This window comes from Lonchura striata, chromosome Z, assembly GCF_050655825.1.
Source record: "Lonchura striata isolate lonStrDom1 chromosome Z, ASM5065582v1, whole genome shotgun sequence".
Lineage (NCBI taxonomy): Eukaryota > Metazoa > Chordata > Aves > Passeriformes > Estrildidae > Lonchura > Lonchura striata.
In genome coordinates, this window is record NC_140740.1 from 80,415,029 (window position 1) to 80,432,356 (window position 17,328).

General features: G+C 36.1%; 1 protein-coding gene across 13 annotated transcripts in view; it reads right to left on the reverse strand.

The window, feature by feature from the left end:
* The window catches only part of CDC42SE2 (CDC42 small effector 2), an 81,893-nt gene that overhangs the window by 4,501 nt on the left and 60,064 nt on the right, over positions 1-17,328 (reverse strand). For 8 of the 13 annotated variants that reach the window (XM_085566054.1, XM_085566049.1, XM_085566052.1 and 5 more), the window contains 2 exons: positions 7,399-7,476; positions 2,547-2,648 (listed from right to left, as the gene is read on the reverse strand). In XM_085566054.1, coding sequence (XP_085422180.1) covers positions 2,547-2,648; positions 7,399-7,476 — 180 coding nt within the window. Of the gene's footprint in view, positions 1-1,945; positions 2,066-2,546; positions 2,649-7,398; positions 7,477-17,328 lie in introns of all 13 variants that reach the window. The other 5 variants (XM_085566058.1, XM_021530395.4, XM_077790031.2 and 2 more) reach the window with 2 other exon arrangements.

The following is a 17,328-nucleotide window of genomic DNA, read 5'->3' on the forward strand; positions in this document are numbered from 1 at the left end:
GCTATTTTGTATATGAAAACTTTTGTAGGAGACATACAACACTAAAATTGCTAAACAAAAAATGTCTAACATTTGTAGGCTTTTAAGGCAGCATTTTTTCTGAAGCATCCTTCTTTTAAGGCTGAGCAACAAGAACAAGCTCTGTGAAATGCAATTTTTGATTTTTTTCTTTCCCAAAGATGCCATTTCGCAAAGATTGCCTTTCTCTGATGATATGCAACAGCAATGTTCTTCTCTCTTACATCTAATTTAGATGGGACTTAAGAATTTTAAAGATTTTGGAAAGGAAAGAGAATTGTACCCATTAAGGATCATGCAAATTGTTGTGTTGCTTATGTATCTCATTAAATTTCTTTCTTTCCTTTTTATACCCTCCCTTTCAGAATTAGGAAACAGCACAGACAGACCTTGAGAAAAAAAGCAGTGGGCAACTACATGAAATCAAAGACTGAACTGAAGAATATGAAGCATCAGAAGAAAGAGATTTCACCATGGACTGTGAAAGCAAAACAGGGAGAAAAGGGATGGGGATTGAACAGAAACAATGCACAGAGGTCTCCTGCTGTTTAAGTACACCTCTAACAAAGGAGCAAGGCACTCTACAGAAAAAGTAAACAAAAAAGCAAAATATTTCAAAAATATTCTGAATAGTCAGAAAACTATTCAGTCAGAATTGTAAAGATGTATAATGAAGTAATGCTGATGAAAGAAGGCACAGGACAGAAAAGAAAGTCAATAAAGAACCAAATATAAATGGAAAAAACTTAAGTAAATTGCAGATTTTCACCTAAGTTATTTAAAAAGATAAAGCACAAAGAGGTTCCTGAAGGAATATAATGTCCATACTATAAAGAAAATTATGGAGTAGAAGAACATGTGAAGGTTAGCACTGTAATCTTGGAATTTACACTGCAAAGAAAGAATGTGGAGACCACCACCAGAAGAGGCAGAAAATAAGCAGCGTGAAAAAACAGAGATTTGAGCTTCTGAAGCAGGGGGATTGGGAATGATTATTTTTCACAGACAGATACTTTCTAGGATCAGAAAAATCTCACTGGTCATTGATGCAGCACATTATCCAAATTTAAAAGAAGGGGAAAAAAAAGAGAGAGAAAGAGCTACTTAGAAGCATTCCATTTATGTAGAGAGACAATAATGATTACCTGCTATCTGGAGATAAATTGGGTATTATGCAAGAAAAAGATGAGAGCAAACAGGCAGAAATGGGAAAAACTAAAGCTTCAGGCCACCTGTACAAATCTCAAAAAGGCAGCTGAGCTGTGAGAATAAGGAAGGTTCCCTCAGGAGAAACAACAATTACTGAAAAAGCAAATCTATGCTTTAAAAAAGTAATCAAACAACCCGGTCACATTATTATCAGTGTATTATTTCAATTTATAATGGCTTTAAATATTAATGTAATATATCACATTAAATAAAGAATCAGCTTTAACTAAATTTTATTAAGTGGAATCTGTGTTTGGTCATTTAACTTGCTTACAAAGGTTTTACTAAAAATAATTTACAGCCCACTGTGCTGTTTCCAAAAAAAAGTATTGCATTTTTTCATGATGAATTTTCTAGCTTTGCCCTTCCTCATTACGTGATGAGTTACGAAAATTTTTTTCTGAGGTCAATAACACCAACTTAATCTAGTCGAAACTACAAATTACCTTCCTAGCCTACATTTAAGCTTTTTTAGCTCTGCTTTCTATTTTGATACCTCTGACAGAGATTTTTCTTCTCTGTCACCAAGTCTTTGTCATCTCCAAATGTGTTTTCTGTTAAAGACTATTAGTAAATTCAAGAAGTATTTTTCATCTACATACAACTATTTTCTATATTTTATATTATTTACCTTAGAAACAGATTGACATTTCACAGAAATCTGAAGCTCTAAAAGATACACCTATTTCTGTAAGTTCATTTTCATCATTTATCTTACCTTCTGTTTTTTCACTTTCAGAGAGCTAAAAATATTTCTTGCGTCCGTCTTCTACAGGAAGCTACAAAATCTTACCTGTGACACTACTTGCTGTGGAAATAATTCACACTGCAAAGAGGGCTACAGAATATAGAAAAAGCTCAGCAAAAACATCCAAACATAAATTCATGTGCACCATAAACTGCGGTAAGCTAGAGTTCTAAATGAACTATATTCAAAACAGCTTGAGGCATTCAAAATAAAAAATCTAGCCAACTATAAGACACTTAGATTTTTCTATATAATACCTGAGTATACTTTCAAGCATACATCTCTTTTGGTTCATACATATAAAGAGAGTGAGTTTTTAGTTGAAAAAGTATTCTATATCATTTATACAGCATCTAAAATGCATTATCAATAAATATAGGAATTTTAACAATTATAATCTGTATTCTTGAATGCAAGTGTTTAGGACTTAGAATTAAAATGCTATCAGGTCATTCTTCAGTTTCATACAGATTCTTTCTTACAGCTGAAAGACTCGTTGCTTCAGCTACAACATACAAATACAGTGTTCTTGTATTCTAATATGAAATGATGTTCATCAACTCATGCTTACTGAATTCATTCCACTGAATACGTCTCCAGATCCTACATGAGCTGTGTGAACGAAGTTTGTCGGCTCCCCAATCATGCTTCGATCAATCCGCCGTCGTCTTTTCTGAAAGGAAGGCACAGAAAACATCAGAGTCACTGAAAAGGCAAAAACAGTATGTGTCATAAAGGTAGAAGTTAACCATCTATAGGAAGGATATTGCATACACTGTGAGGTATTTTAATAGAGTCAAAAAACAGAGACCAAAACACTAGTATTACTTCCCTTTTACTTGGATGATGTGTACCAGACAAGCATGGATACCACTCCCAGCATTTAGGCCAGCAAAACATTTGTAAATAACCTTAATAAATTCCACATTTATTAGCCAGTATTTGCAATGTTTCATGCAGTAATTTCTGCCTATAGTTGTATTTAAATCACAGTGGGACAGATTTGAGTCATTCAAAACAAGAATTAAGGCTCAAAGCTTGTTAGAATAATCTATGTAGCCATTAACTTTGAGAATTTCTTATTTGCATGCCCTTATGTCACTGTAATATACTTGATGGCAATGTCCAGAACAGTGCTTTAAGTTTGATCAGGGTTAGTCACAGACATATCTTTATGAATTCTGAACCCATACACTCAAGATTGCTTTCAGTCTGCATGATTCCCGACTGTGAGCTGAAGGGGTGCAGTGCAGTAGTAAGGCAAAATGCCAGCTCAGGGACTGTCCTGGTTCCTATACCATGGGACAGAAGGCAAGAATTACTTAACCTCTGCTTCCCAGTTTTCAGAGTCACAGCTTAATTTTTTAGTAATCTAATAACATGCAAATAAAAAAAAAAATTAGAGGCAGCAAAGAATTTCCCTAATTAAAGCTGCTTTGGTTGCCTGCCTCCAGCTAAGCATTACATCTAAAGGACAACAACAAGAAAACCCTATCCTCATTTCTTAGACCAGAGCCAGGAGCTTAAACAGAACAAATCATGCAGTGTGTAGTCACCATAGGACCATACTCTGAAAAATGTCTGCATTTGGAAAAAACCCCACAGTTCCAGTATCTCAGTTTAAGGTATGTTGTACAAAGTAGAGTTTAACAGTTAAAACTTACTTGAGATCATGTGAAACCTTCCCATTACCTTAAAGTTCACTCAGTCTTGTTTTTAATGATCTCTAACTGGCTATGTGATTTTAAGACCACACAGACTCAAGGCACAAAACCTCGAGTGGGCTAACTACTATTTCAATAGCTATAGATGAAATCTTTATGAATCAGAGCCCATAGCTATGAGAATACATCATAGGGTTTAGCCAGCAAGTACAAAACACCTTTAGTCCTGTCCTGCTCCTTTTTCCTATTAAAAAAAGGAGATTTCAGTAGATTTTAGTACCTTCTTGCGTGCTATGAATAGCTGGGATGAGGAACAACACATAAAATTCTGTGGGAACAGCTATATACAACGATCTGATCTTAGCTAAAATTAGTAGTGAAATCTCTAATTCCAAAGAATTTTGCAAAATCAATCAATTGATAAAATAAAATATTCCAGCTGTTAAAAATTTGTATTTACACCATCCTGTACCATAATATGCTGTAATGTTGACACAGAAAAATGATCTACACAGCTGTATGAAAATACACTGCTTTAATTAAAATACTTAAAATTATTTAATTCCTGCAGCAGTTGCCCCTCCCTCTTTAAAAAAAACAGCAACCAAATGTATGCATCTACACAATACACCCATAATTTCTTGATTTTAATAGTTTTGATGCAGAGAAGATATAGACAAACTCAAAGACTTTAGATTTTTCTTATCTTGTTTATGAGTTTTTAAGATAATTTAACTTTTTTCTGTTGTTCAAAGTCACTTATTTTAACTCTTTAACTTGTTAAGACCATGCCAGTAACAAAGTGCTGGATCTTGTAAATGATTCTCCACCAATCATCAGCTAGTCAAACAGTAACCACTAGTCAAACTGAACTGCCATCAAACCATGTCTCTTATCTTAAGTGAGTTCCTTATCAGTGGCCATCAGCCTGCTACCCCCTGACATGTGCCCATTGATGTGAGCTCCATGAAGCTTTGGAACAGTATTTAAATGCAGTGCCACAAAATAATTCACTGTGAAAGCAAATAAAAAATTGTTTTACTTTTCTTTTTTTTTTTTTTTTTTCCTGCAGGAGTAGCAGTCTTCATTTACATTACTGTTTCCGCTTGGATCCCGAGAATGCTTTTGAAACAACTTTACCAGTTCTCACTTATCATGATTCACTTGCAATTTCAGACTAATCTTGGAGTGCAAAAATTACACTTTTTTTTTTTAATGAAGCTGAACTGGAAGACTAAATTATACTCTCCCATTGCTAACAGATATTGAGGCCAATGAACCAGGTGAGCCAGGCTAGGGTAGATCACAAGACATCTAATACACATCATGACTCCCCAACAGCAACTGTTCTACTATCCTACACAGCTGATCCTACTAGAATGTGCTGTTCCTGTAGACACGGTCACAGCCAGAAGCAAAATGACCAATGAGAATGTCTAGGGAGACATGGGGAGCACTGTAAAAAATCACCTCTTTATGAAGAGTGTAACACAGGAAAAAGCAATAGGGGAACATGCCTGGAAAGGTTGCAAAGCTTTTACAGAGGACACCATAACTATTAGCTTTGCCAGGATTTAATTTTGAAATTGTATTTTTTGAGGCCTAGCAAGAATACATGCATAACAATGTTTTATACACAGTAAGAATTAAGATATGAGATTGCTTTTTTCAGCATACTGAATTTGAAAGAAGCTGATAAGCATCACATTCATCTCCTACTTAGGAAGAAATTAAATGTAGTAAATGCTCATTTCCCTCTCTACCATCTTTGGCTTTCCATGCTCTATCCTTGTGCAGCTCACAAGCCTTCTTTCATGACTTATTTGTTGCTGTGAAGAACTGATTTTGTGTTCTGGGAGTTAAAAGTGCAGTGGCTGGAAAGTGGCCCCTCTCTTCTCCAGGGCCACAGAAGCTGTGGCTGATCAGCTGAGATAATCACCATGACTTTCAGGAGGGGAACACAGATAAAATACTTCATGTTAAAAAGAAATAAAAAATGCTGACAGGGTTCAGCAAAATTTAATCCCACTAGGCTTCACTCATACCTCAAACTGCTTGACATCATACCATGAATAATTACCCTTAGAATATATTTACACACCACTAATCTAGTAATAAGTAGTAATGAAATGTGACTAAAGGTCATTTATAAAACAAATTAATGTTTATGACACTAGTGCAAAGAACTTCAACATACACACCCCTGAGCATTTGTACTATCTAAAGCTTTGTTTTCAAGATGCTTCTGACTAAAGAAATAAATGTCCCAACCATGCCAACTTAACTACAATGAGTCCTATGTCCTCTATTTGCATTCCCTGTGGATTTTTTTTCCTAGCAGGAGGGAAACAGAAAAAGGTCCACATTATGATTAGCTAACTTGACTGTTACCTTTCTTGACAGTATAGGTCAAGTTACTAAAATACTCAGTATCAGTAGACAAAGAAAGTTTAAAATCTGTATTAAAGTATTTGTTCCCTCTGCCTTGTGCCAAAGCACTTCTCCTTTTACTGGGAAGGCAAGGGAGCACAATGATGAGATGAGAGGAAGAGCCCTGTAAAAGGATCCTGGAAGTGGAACATGAAGTGCCATCATTTAATGGCTTTACTCATTTTGTTCCTTTGACAAAAAGCTGAGGAAGAATTAGACTGTGAAGTATGAAAAACTGATCTTGAAACTGAAGCAGAAGAGATGCAGGCTTGTGTGTTAAATGTCTTGAGAGGAATGGAAATAGTGTGAAGACCCACCTAAAAAGCCTTGTTCTGAATGTGTACTAGATGCAATAAAACAGGATCACATTTCAGTTGCCATAGAAATGAAGTAAAAATTGATATTTTCTATTCTTAACCTGTGAGTGACGCTTTGCACCCACACGTTAGCATTTCCTTCGAAATACCAAATTAGAAATCAGAAAGTCTCCAACAGTTGCATCACATAAAATATTTGAACCCTGCAAGTTTCTCGAAACTTTAAAGAATTTTAAACTTTTGCCCAAAAAGTTAAATTAATTATACTGTGTATTCAACCTGCCCTTCAGCAAAGCCACAAACATTTCACTGAAATGATGTTTTTCATAATTCAAAAGACTACTTGTTCCAAGAAATTCAAAACTGTAATTTGTTTATTTAAACATACTGATGGGTCCAGAAGTATGTAAAATTTCCTTTCTACTGCCCTGTATTTTTGGTTTTCAGGGAAGTTATCTTTTTTCACTATCTCTAGATTTTGTCCAGAGGTCAGGCTGCACTGCTTTAGCTCAAGCCCTTTCATAAGTGATGACAACACTTCTGAATTAGGCAAGCTCTCTGCCTGTATGAAAAAGACAAGTTTGGGAATTTTTTCTCCTTTCTGCAGTAATGCACCCCTCTCTGCTCTTCATGAGAGATCCTCTAAAAAAAAAAAAAAGTTAAGACATGGAGAGTTAACACCAAGGTCTCAAACATATGAAAAAGTATTAAGTGATATCTTTGAGATCTTGGGGGGCTGACAATTGCTTTCCTGCTAGAAGCTGAAGATGCAAATGAAGTCAATCTTTGTATTAAGTTTCATACAAAGATATTCTCAAGTCAAGTGCCAGCCTACATTTGCTGGGTATCAAAAGCAAAGGAATCTGTTAAGCTCCAGAAGAGCAAGTTCTGCTAATTCTACACCAGATATTTTGAGACGGCTGTGACAAACATATCAGAAATCCAAGTCTAAATGAAATGTAAGTGACAACAGCATTGAAAAGGACAACACAAAAGACTGTGTGTATTTTACCTGCAGCAGGCAGTCCTCAAATGAAAGGGGTAGTTGTAGGTGCAGATGAGGAATGCGCACTAAAGTACATGGTGGAAACTGAAGAAATTCAGGAGGAATTATATATTATTGCCATATTGTGAATACAGAATCTTCAAAAACAATGCTTCTTTATTAAAATTCACACATATGGCACCTTTCTCCTATTGCTTACCCATTTAATTTATCCCTTTAGTAAACAAGAAAAAGTGCCAACTCTTTTTTTCCACACAGAAATGTTTTTTATCCAGGACATCCAGTATGATGTCCTGGCTATTTATACCTTAAGGTCTCAGTAAAATAAACTATAAGAAACCAGGCAACAGAATACCCAGTGTCCCCAATGTCTACATGAGTAACAAATCAGTGGCGGGGACACAGGGCTGCATCTTTGCACCACACATTCAGAACAACAAAATTTGGTATTTAAGTCACAAGTATTAATCCTTGTTTTAATAATTCTTCTCTAAAACTAACACAGACACAGTTACGTTTGTATTGAGGAGATCTTTTAAAATATTTTAAATGAATTAATTAAACTTGTTAATATCATCAAGCTATCACAAGGGAAGGATAACTTTCCTACTGCCAACTTTCTAGCATTTACCCAAATGTTATGAGTGTAATTTTTAATAACTGTTTCATATATATAGTTCTTACTTATTTCATATGCAATAAAAATACATTGCACATACCATATTTATGGATTATGTAAGTTATATTAATATATCATGCATCTAGAGACATTTTTTCTGTCATTCCATATTTATCTTTGTCCCAAAAGTACAGGGAACAGTACAATACATTAGAAAGGAAATAACATGCTGATCTGATCTATCTAGTCTGATTTTGTGCAATGTGTTTCCAACCAGATCCAAATCTATATGAAGTATGCCATATGCAAAATGCCAAGTGATGCACCTTCCTTTTTTTGATCAAGATTGTCTAGTCTTTCATTTTAATTATCTGTAGAAGAGGAACTTTTGTTCAAATTTGTTACAATTTTTCCTATTCTTCAAGACATAATTATTTTTAATGACATATAATTTTGGCTTGATACATAATGAGGAAAAAAAAAAAACACCTCTGAACCATGCTTTGGCATCTCAACTGATAGAGTAAAAACATCAGCTTCCAAGATTAATTTTCCAGTCTTGTATTAATTTCTTCTCTAATTTCAGAGTATTAAAAAATAAAATTAAAAGGAGTGGGGATTGTGTATATCCAGGTATTAATACCACTCTACATTTGAGTGGGTTATGGCAGGAACATATGTGACTTCAGTGGGACCCATTCACCTGCTAGGCTTGCCTTCATGGAGTCAGAAATGCTTACTGTTGGCTAGCAGGCTCAGCAACCTTGCCAAGCCAAAAGAGAGTTTTTCCCTTTTCTTAAATGAATACTGTCATAAAACAGGTTTATGTCTCTTGGCAAATGCTATCTAAAGAATATTCAATGCCTCTCCAAAGCCTTATTTGAGATTTAATAAATTTACTTGCTAGCTCCTTACACAGAAACTCTCCCTGGTGAGCAGAGAACTGAATGATCCATGTGCATGCTAAAGAGTTGCTTTGCAGAATGGGATTCTGTGGTCAGAGAATAATCACTTAACATGTATTGCCTCCAAAAAGTTTTCTTTTTTAAAATCAAAAATATGACTGGGCATTCATAAACACTAGAAAGTTACACAGCTTTTAATACTTGTCTCCACAACATGAGGGTGAATTTTAACTGCTAGCTCAGTCACTGCAGTGGCAATTCACTCTCTCATACTTCTTTCCAAGCTTGACTTTTAAGTAACAGTACTATGGTAGTTAGAACATAATGAAATATAATAACTTTTAACATCATCTCACCCTTTGTAACATTAGGGATCAAGTCCTAATATATCTTTCCATTCTAAACCAATCCAAATCACAAACCCTCCTAAAGCAAAATAAATCCCAATAACGCCACCACAACTGCTATTTTTATGATAGACAGGGCAAATGCAAAGAAGGAATATGCTCCTGGTTTTCCTCTGTATCTACCTGCTATATTTGTTTTCACTATATATTGTTTTCACACTATATGGGTACACTATCAAGACAGTGATAATACAGATACAATATGGATTTAAAAAAAATTAAATAAGAGCTATCAAACTATAGGGTCTCATATCTATTGTGTTGGATGTTTCAGAAACAACTCTCAAACGGCAAGCCTTTTTTGGAGAACTTCTGCTACCACTTAGTCTAGTGACAATTTCATGATTACCCAATGTAAAAAGCAAACTCTTAATCTGCAAATTCACTTTGGGTTCTTTTTACCAATCAAGATAAGTGTCCCTGAGGACACTTCAATGATACAACTGTTGAAACGGAGCCATTTGCTAGCTTTCTATTCAAAAACACAACTGAAACTTCAAAAGCAGTTGCAGACCAAAGATTTAAAAAAATCCCAAGACAGAAATCTAAGGGAAAGATTTAATCAAAGTCAAGATAGTCAACCATTTCAAGTTGGAGGATTTGGATGATTAGGAGAAACTGAAACCCTTCCCTTTATTTTCCTTCTTTGACCTTTCATGCATTTTGTATCTGCTCTGAAAAAAATACCAGCAGCAAGATTCTTTGTGCTGTAGCACCCATCTGATCCTCCAGACATTAAGACACAGGAAGGGCTTGGCACTTCCTCAGAATAGGAAGTATCAGGTCACCCTGTAGAGGTAGTTTTCTGTCCTCCCACACACATGCTGTTCTGCTTCCAAAATAGTCTCATACACAGAATGTCTGAATGTGTCTCAAGACAAGATGTTGTCTGAGTAATGTGTCTCAGTTCCCAGTAGTGACCCACCAAAATTGCCTACAAGGGTTGTAGCATCTTGCATCAAACTCTACATAAGGAGCTGTAGGGGCAAAGGTATCCCTTGCATTTCTTTTTGTGCATTGCTTGTTTAAGACGTATTTCTCCACACTTTCCACCCTAATTAGGTAGATTCGTGTTAAAACCAACAAAAAAGCATGTATACTTGTGAAGATGGAAAGCTAACACACATCTCTACCAACAAGACCATTAGGTAGCAATCAAACCCTGTGAAACCAATGGCTGGGTGTTCATGTTCATCATTAAGTCAGTGTGATATTTTTGAAGAAGAAAGGTTGCACGTTCCCTAAACATTTCCCTGAATATTGTGGTAGTCTCATTTTTCAGCTGTTTTAAATCTGAGGTTACACTGCAGTCCATCATTTATACAGTCTCCAAGTGCTATATAAAAGTTGATGAAAGAGACATCATACAGAGTAATATTAAAATTCCAGTCAGCACTAGCATATGTTTAACATTTCAGTGTTTAATTCAATTTTTTGAACCATAAAGTGACAATGACCATTGGAAGTGTAGCCCACATACTCCATCAGTGAGCCAGAGTAGATCTATGAGTTTCAAATGCCTCACGTCAAAACATCTCCCACACAGAAGAAACACAGAGATGCACAACTAAGGTAATGTGCAAGATAAATTGAAATGCTAGACACTGCCTCCAAACCACTGAATTTCATGACAGATTTATTCTAAAACAGTAAAATCTGATATCTAAGCCCAGCATAACAGTGTTCTAACCACTGCTGTGATCTCTGTCAACAGTGCTCTATCAAAGGTGCTGCCCTCACTAAAACACATTTTTCTCAGTCTCCTACTTGGGCAGTTTTCAGCAGAACGTTTAAAGACTCCTGACTGATTAAGGATCTGGTTTCATCAGAACAGAAGCAGGAGGAAACTGGCACAGGCTTTCAAGCCACTCTTAAGCAACAGAGTTAAGTAGCAGGTCTCCAGCACACTCAGCTTTCATTAAGTTTCCAAAAGCTCATGATTTCTCATGATTCCTCTAGCTAAAGTAGTTAGGAAATTGAGATCAGTGATTGAAAAGAGCTAAGTTTTTTTAATAATGTGAGCATTATTAAAAACACCTAGCATCTAACAAACCAATTATCAAGTGTACACTGGATTTAGCTTTTACAGCAAAATCACCTGGCATGTATTGACTGATTCAAGTGGAAAAAAAAAAATTATGAAATCTGATTGTCTAAGCACCTCAGCAAAACAACTAACAGTTCAATTCATGTATATAAAAAAATCAAAATTAAAGGAAAAATAAAATAATCTAAAATGTCAGCAAAGATGGCATCATCAAATCTTCCAGATTTATTTTAAGTTTCAACTTTTCATCAAATTAATTTATTTCATAACTTTATACATCAAACAGGATTGCATATTACCTCAAACAACTCCTTTTTTTTTTTTTTAGCAAATTCACCACCTTCTTGCATTTTTTGAAGTATAAGCTTTTTGGTTTGTTTACACAACATTCCATTATATTATGATGATGTTAGTCATCATATGATAAAACTGGCAATTGTAGCCTATGTTTTCTAAATAAACAGGAAAAAATTGCCAGATGAGGTCAAATGACTCTGAAAGACAATTGGTCTTTTAAGCAATGTGTTTAGCTCACACATCACAGGGAAATTGCTCCATTGCAGATTCTTAAACCACCTTTAAGTTACACAGTAAATCCAAATCTATTCTTTGAGCATTAGCTAGAAAAGCACTGTCCTTTTCAAACAACACATTAGTAAAAATTTAAGATGCAAATTTTAACATTTGCAACTTTCAACTTGGATGACATTTTATCCACAAATTTACTCATCCTTCTAATAATTTTATTTTTATTACTTTGTGTGGTTTAATGTCTCTTTAACATAATTTTTTAAAAAGGTATTAAAGAATTCCAGCAATCTAAAAGAATCACACTGATTTTCTACTACAGTAACAACACTGCTTTAATGTCTTTTAGACTGTCAAGTCTGAGTGAAGATGAATAGGTAACCAATTAAAGGACAGAGCATGATGAAAGCCACAAATCATAGACTCAGAGAACATTCTGGATTGGAAGAGACCTTAAAGACCATCCTCTGCCCCCAAGTTCCAACCCCCTCTCCTGACACCATCCACCAGAACACACTGCTCCAAGTCAGGGATGTGGCTGCAGTAACTTCCCTGTGCAACTTGTTGCAGCGCATCACTATCCTCACAGTAAGTAATTTCTTCCTGATATCTGATCTAATTCTACCTTCTTTTATTTAAAAGCCATTCTCCCTTGTCCTACCACTAGCTGCCCTTGCAAAACATCCCTTTCCAGCCTTTGTAGGCATCACTTGTCTGTGATACCAGCTTTAGTTTCTCAGCAAAAATCAGAACATATTAACTCTGCCCTTACAGCTGAATAACTTCCAATAGTTTAGCCATTGCTTGGATCAAGTGCTCATTATCAGCCTGCACAGATGAAAATAAAGTTAATCACTGAAACTTCAGTCAATCCAGATCTACAACATGGACAAGGGACAAAAACTCTCCTGTACAAGACATGGAAGAGAGACTGAAATACTGGATTTGTTCATCTATAGGAAAAGAGACATCTCCTTGTGGTCTTAATGGTCTTCCATTACCTATACAGCAGGGAAGAGAAGACAGACAGCCTTGAAGATGCACAGTGGCAGTTTGAGAAGCCACAGCCCAAAGTTACAACATAGAAAACACCAATTAAACATATAAATAAATGAATAGTTATGTAGGTGGTCAAACACTTGACCAAAAACCCAGTGAATATGCATGTCCATCCTTTGAGATCCCCACAACATAACTGGTCCTGATCCTGCAAAAGTCAAATCTAGCTGGTTCTGCTTTGAGCAGCTGCATTGCACCACATGGCATCCAGAGGTGTCTTGTCATCTAGACTACTTTACAAGCCTCTAGCTTCAGATGGTGATGAAGAGCAGACTGCAACTGACTTTCCTGTATATTCTCCCCTGTAATGCAAAATGCTAACAACATAAAAGAGAGGTTAAACAAATTATTAAAGGACTCAGCACAGCACAAACTTTCTGGAAACTTCTAATAGCTTCTTATAAAAATCAAATCCCAAGGTCTTGGTGAGAGCATGCCATAACCTGTATCATGTTGAGCTTTCTTTCCATTTGCTTATTGACATTTCCCAACAAAAACACAGGAAATAACTGAAAGGTCATCTGGCATGATGAGAACTGTAGTTTTCTAAAGGATGCAGCCAGGACTACAACATGTAGCCCCTCCTGCTCAGTCAAATGTATGTCTCCCCCCCACAGATACAACACAAACAAAAGTCTTGGGTGTGCTAAGCATTGAAACTGTTTTAAGAAATTATCTTCCATGCTGTAATAAGACTTCCTAGACTTAGCTGACTCATTTAAAGAGGTTTGTAATGTCCTGTGTGTCCAAGTGTCTGAACACATTTGCATCTCAATGGAAGCACACATGTTGCGTATAGTACATTACATGCAAGTCTTCTCTACTCCTCTGCACACTCTACATAATCTTCTGCAATGCAGTAATATGCATATACAAAATTCCACTGCAGAAAACCAAAAGAACAAAAAATAAACTGAAATATGACCTCCAAACAGGTAACAGCCACTGTGAGACATAGGATCCTCACACTCATCATTACAAAACCAATCCCTCAGTAAGCCTAACACTTTCTCTGGACCAGCTAAAGCATCCACTGCACTGAAGGTAATACCCCTAAAGGCACTGCCATATGTTCTCACACGCCTGCACACTGTGATTCACCTTTAACTATAGCAATAAATCAGTGGTACTTTCAGAAAATCTCTTTATGCAACTCACTGCAATTGCCTTACTGGGAAACAATGGATTTTCATATGTTATGGCACAATTTAATTTTTAGCAGTAGGATTAATGAGTGGAAGATCTAGAACTTTTGCTCTAGGTAAAGACAGACCCACAATATTTAGTATCAAAATTCTCAGGAATCAACAAACACAGAGATAGTCATTTCATGAGTTTTTAATCACCTCCCTGAGTATTATCTTAGAAACTTGGCATTAGTTTTCCCACATAGCAGCAACTTCTTCTGGTATATATATGTGTATATGCAAAAAAATACCTGAATATTTTCCTGGTTTTCTAATGACATACTGTACTAATTCTCTAATTCTCAGTGAAGTTTTATAAAAATGTGCTTGCTCTAAATGTAGATACTTTTTTTTTTTTTTTTGGTATAAATCCCTTTTTAAGGGAAGCAATCCCATTACAGCTTTCTGTGTCTCACTCTGACACACACAAGGACTGACCTTTCTGGAGATCCCCCCATTGGCATTTCCTTGCTAAGTTATTTGTTACCTGAGTGACCTCAGCATTGTCTCGGGGCTGTCCCTCCCCTCCTATTCTAAAGACAAACTGATCAGTTACATCCTCAGCATGAGTGCTACCACATGGCCTTGGATACCCTCATCTGTAGTAGGGCAGAATATCTAAGCATAGAATCACAAATTTCCTTCAGCAGCAATCCCATTTCTTGCTCTTGTGAGGACTTTTGCAAAGGTCCCAAATTTGACAGTCAGTTTGTTCATCCAGCTCATTTTAGGCAAATAATTTTGTAAAAAAATGCATCCCAAAATACATTATAACAGTCTGTCTTTGCTTGTCCTTGAGGCATCAAAGCAAAAAGGAGTTAGAACCTACACAAGGGAAGCACGAACAGCCTTCCATGTTCTTCCCATACTATGGGAAACAGTCACGCATTTGAAAGGTGATCTCACCAGTTGATGTAGAAATGGTGACATTATACAGAAAATTATTAAAATAAAATTCAGCAAGCAGCCAAGACAATTTAGCAAGGGATGGCCTAATAGGTATTTTAGAGATGCTTACACATCAAACCCACACACAGTATGGCTAGAAGCATCTATGTAAGAGTAGTCTACCACAAAGTCTTAAGGAATGTTCAAATCAGCAACTGTGCTTAGACTTAGATTAGCTTTCTGCTCAGCTTTTTACATATTCACAATAGTAACTAACACAAACGCCTATACTCGACATGTGGCAAATATCCCCAAATGACAAAAGGGAAACTGTTCAGGAACTAATTACCAAGTTCCAACAGAAGCAAGGGAGCAAAGGAGGAGCAACACGGTGTGCCACTGAAAATCTGTAAGCTCAAAAGACAGACAATAAAGACAAAAGGACATTGTGTAGGAAAACAAGTCAAGCACTGTAAGCCTACATATTTTATTACAACAAGGAACATAAAAAGGAAGCCCTTTCAAGAAGTGTCCTGCTTTCCTTGGCAAAACAAAGGAATTTGTCCAGTGTCCCATAAAAAGAAAAACACCAGTTCCAAACATATACAGACCCTTTTGTGTAGTCTTGCTGAGACATGCCACAATTCCACAGGTCTTGAGTATAAACAATCACTACTACTATTTCAATTTCATCAAGTAAGGAAGAACCCTGTATTTCTAACTTACTTGTCCCATTCAGTGTTGCTGAAAAGTTGTATTCAGGAGCAGTAGCAGAAAGAGCTTCTTACTCTTAATTCAGCTGCACTGCAGAAATTTTGTAAAGTCAGGTACATCCACTAGTCATAATTTACTGCTACACTCACAAGCAGTATCAACAACATCACACCATCATTTCTAGAGGTATTGTTGTCTGTTCATACTATTCCGAAGAACCTTCCTACTTACTAGTCCATTTCTGTGGCAGCCTATCCTTCCTTATCTTGCAGGTTTTCTGCACCAAGTCATCCATGGATAAATCTATTCCTGCAAAAGCACATTTTCTATTATTGTCTATGTCTCCTACTTGCATAATTTTTGATAGCATTACGTACAATTCTTTCAGCCTAATACTGGCAATTCTGAAGTTGAATTCACTGTAGAAATCCAGGAAATTTACAGTGTGATTTTCTGAGCGTGTCAAGTCTGGTGACCTTACCAGAGTAAAACCAAATATTGGAGCTTCTTATGACAGGAAAGCATGGTTTTTTGACAGCTGAACAGGAAGCTTTGGTATTGCAACACTGAACATGGAGATATTTAAGATTCTTCCAGGTTCATGCATTATTGGCAACTTCAGGGACACTGCTTCAGAGTTCCACAAATGTAGTCAGCTTCTACCAAAACCAAGATACACTCAACATCAGTTTTTGGCTATAAATGTGCAGTGACTGGCAGTCAAAGTCAGAATGAAGAGTAAAAAGAACAATGAATATACAGAGTAAAATCAGGTCTTCTGAAGAGCAGCTGGCTGAGAATTTTAAACAGGCTGCATAACAGTACATTATTTATAGCAAATATTTTTCATTTTTTTTTCATTTTACTCTTCAGCAAATGGAACAATGTGATATTTAAAAAGACAGAACATAACTCCATCTTCCTAACAACTAGAACTATGAATACAGAAATGAATAGTAATTTTTGGTAGGAAGATAGATATTGTTCCTATGTTAAAGAAAAATGCCAATGACCAAGATAAAATATTACCACCACTCTGTTTCATAACCTGAATAGGTACAGGATAGGTAACAGGATAGGTACCCTTTACTAACACCCAGGTTTTCAGTGGACTATGGTACCTATGCTAATTAAAAAAAGTTTTGAACCCACTGGTTTGGCAGCATGACAGCTGCCAAATCTTGACCATTTTCTATTATTTTAAGAGTTCCCTATGCCATACTGTCATCAGGCTACACCACCCAGAAGCACGCTTCCATGATCAAGGCACAGAATTTGCAAGAATTGAATTTTCTTTCTGGATTTCCTGCATGGTTTCTATGCCTAAACCTTGCTTCACTATCTCAACAGGTTTCCATTTCCTGTCAATGTCCTTGAACAGAGGCCTTAGAGTAGCCACCTACAACTGCTGTAATGTACAGACATGGACATATGCTTCTTAATTGTGTTAGTTTTAGACTAAAAAGAGATGTATACTACATCAAAATAATTTAGGACAAGAAGTGACTGGTTTTCTCTGTAATATCATTACAGACAATTTCTTAAGTTTTGAAGTTCATTTTAGCACATACTAATAGTGCAA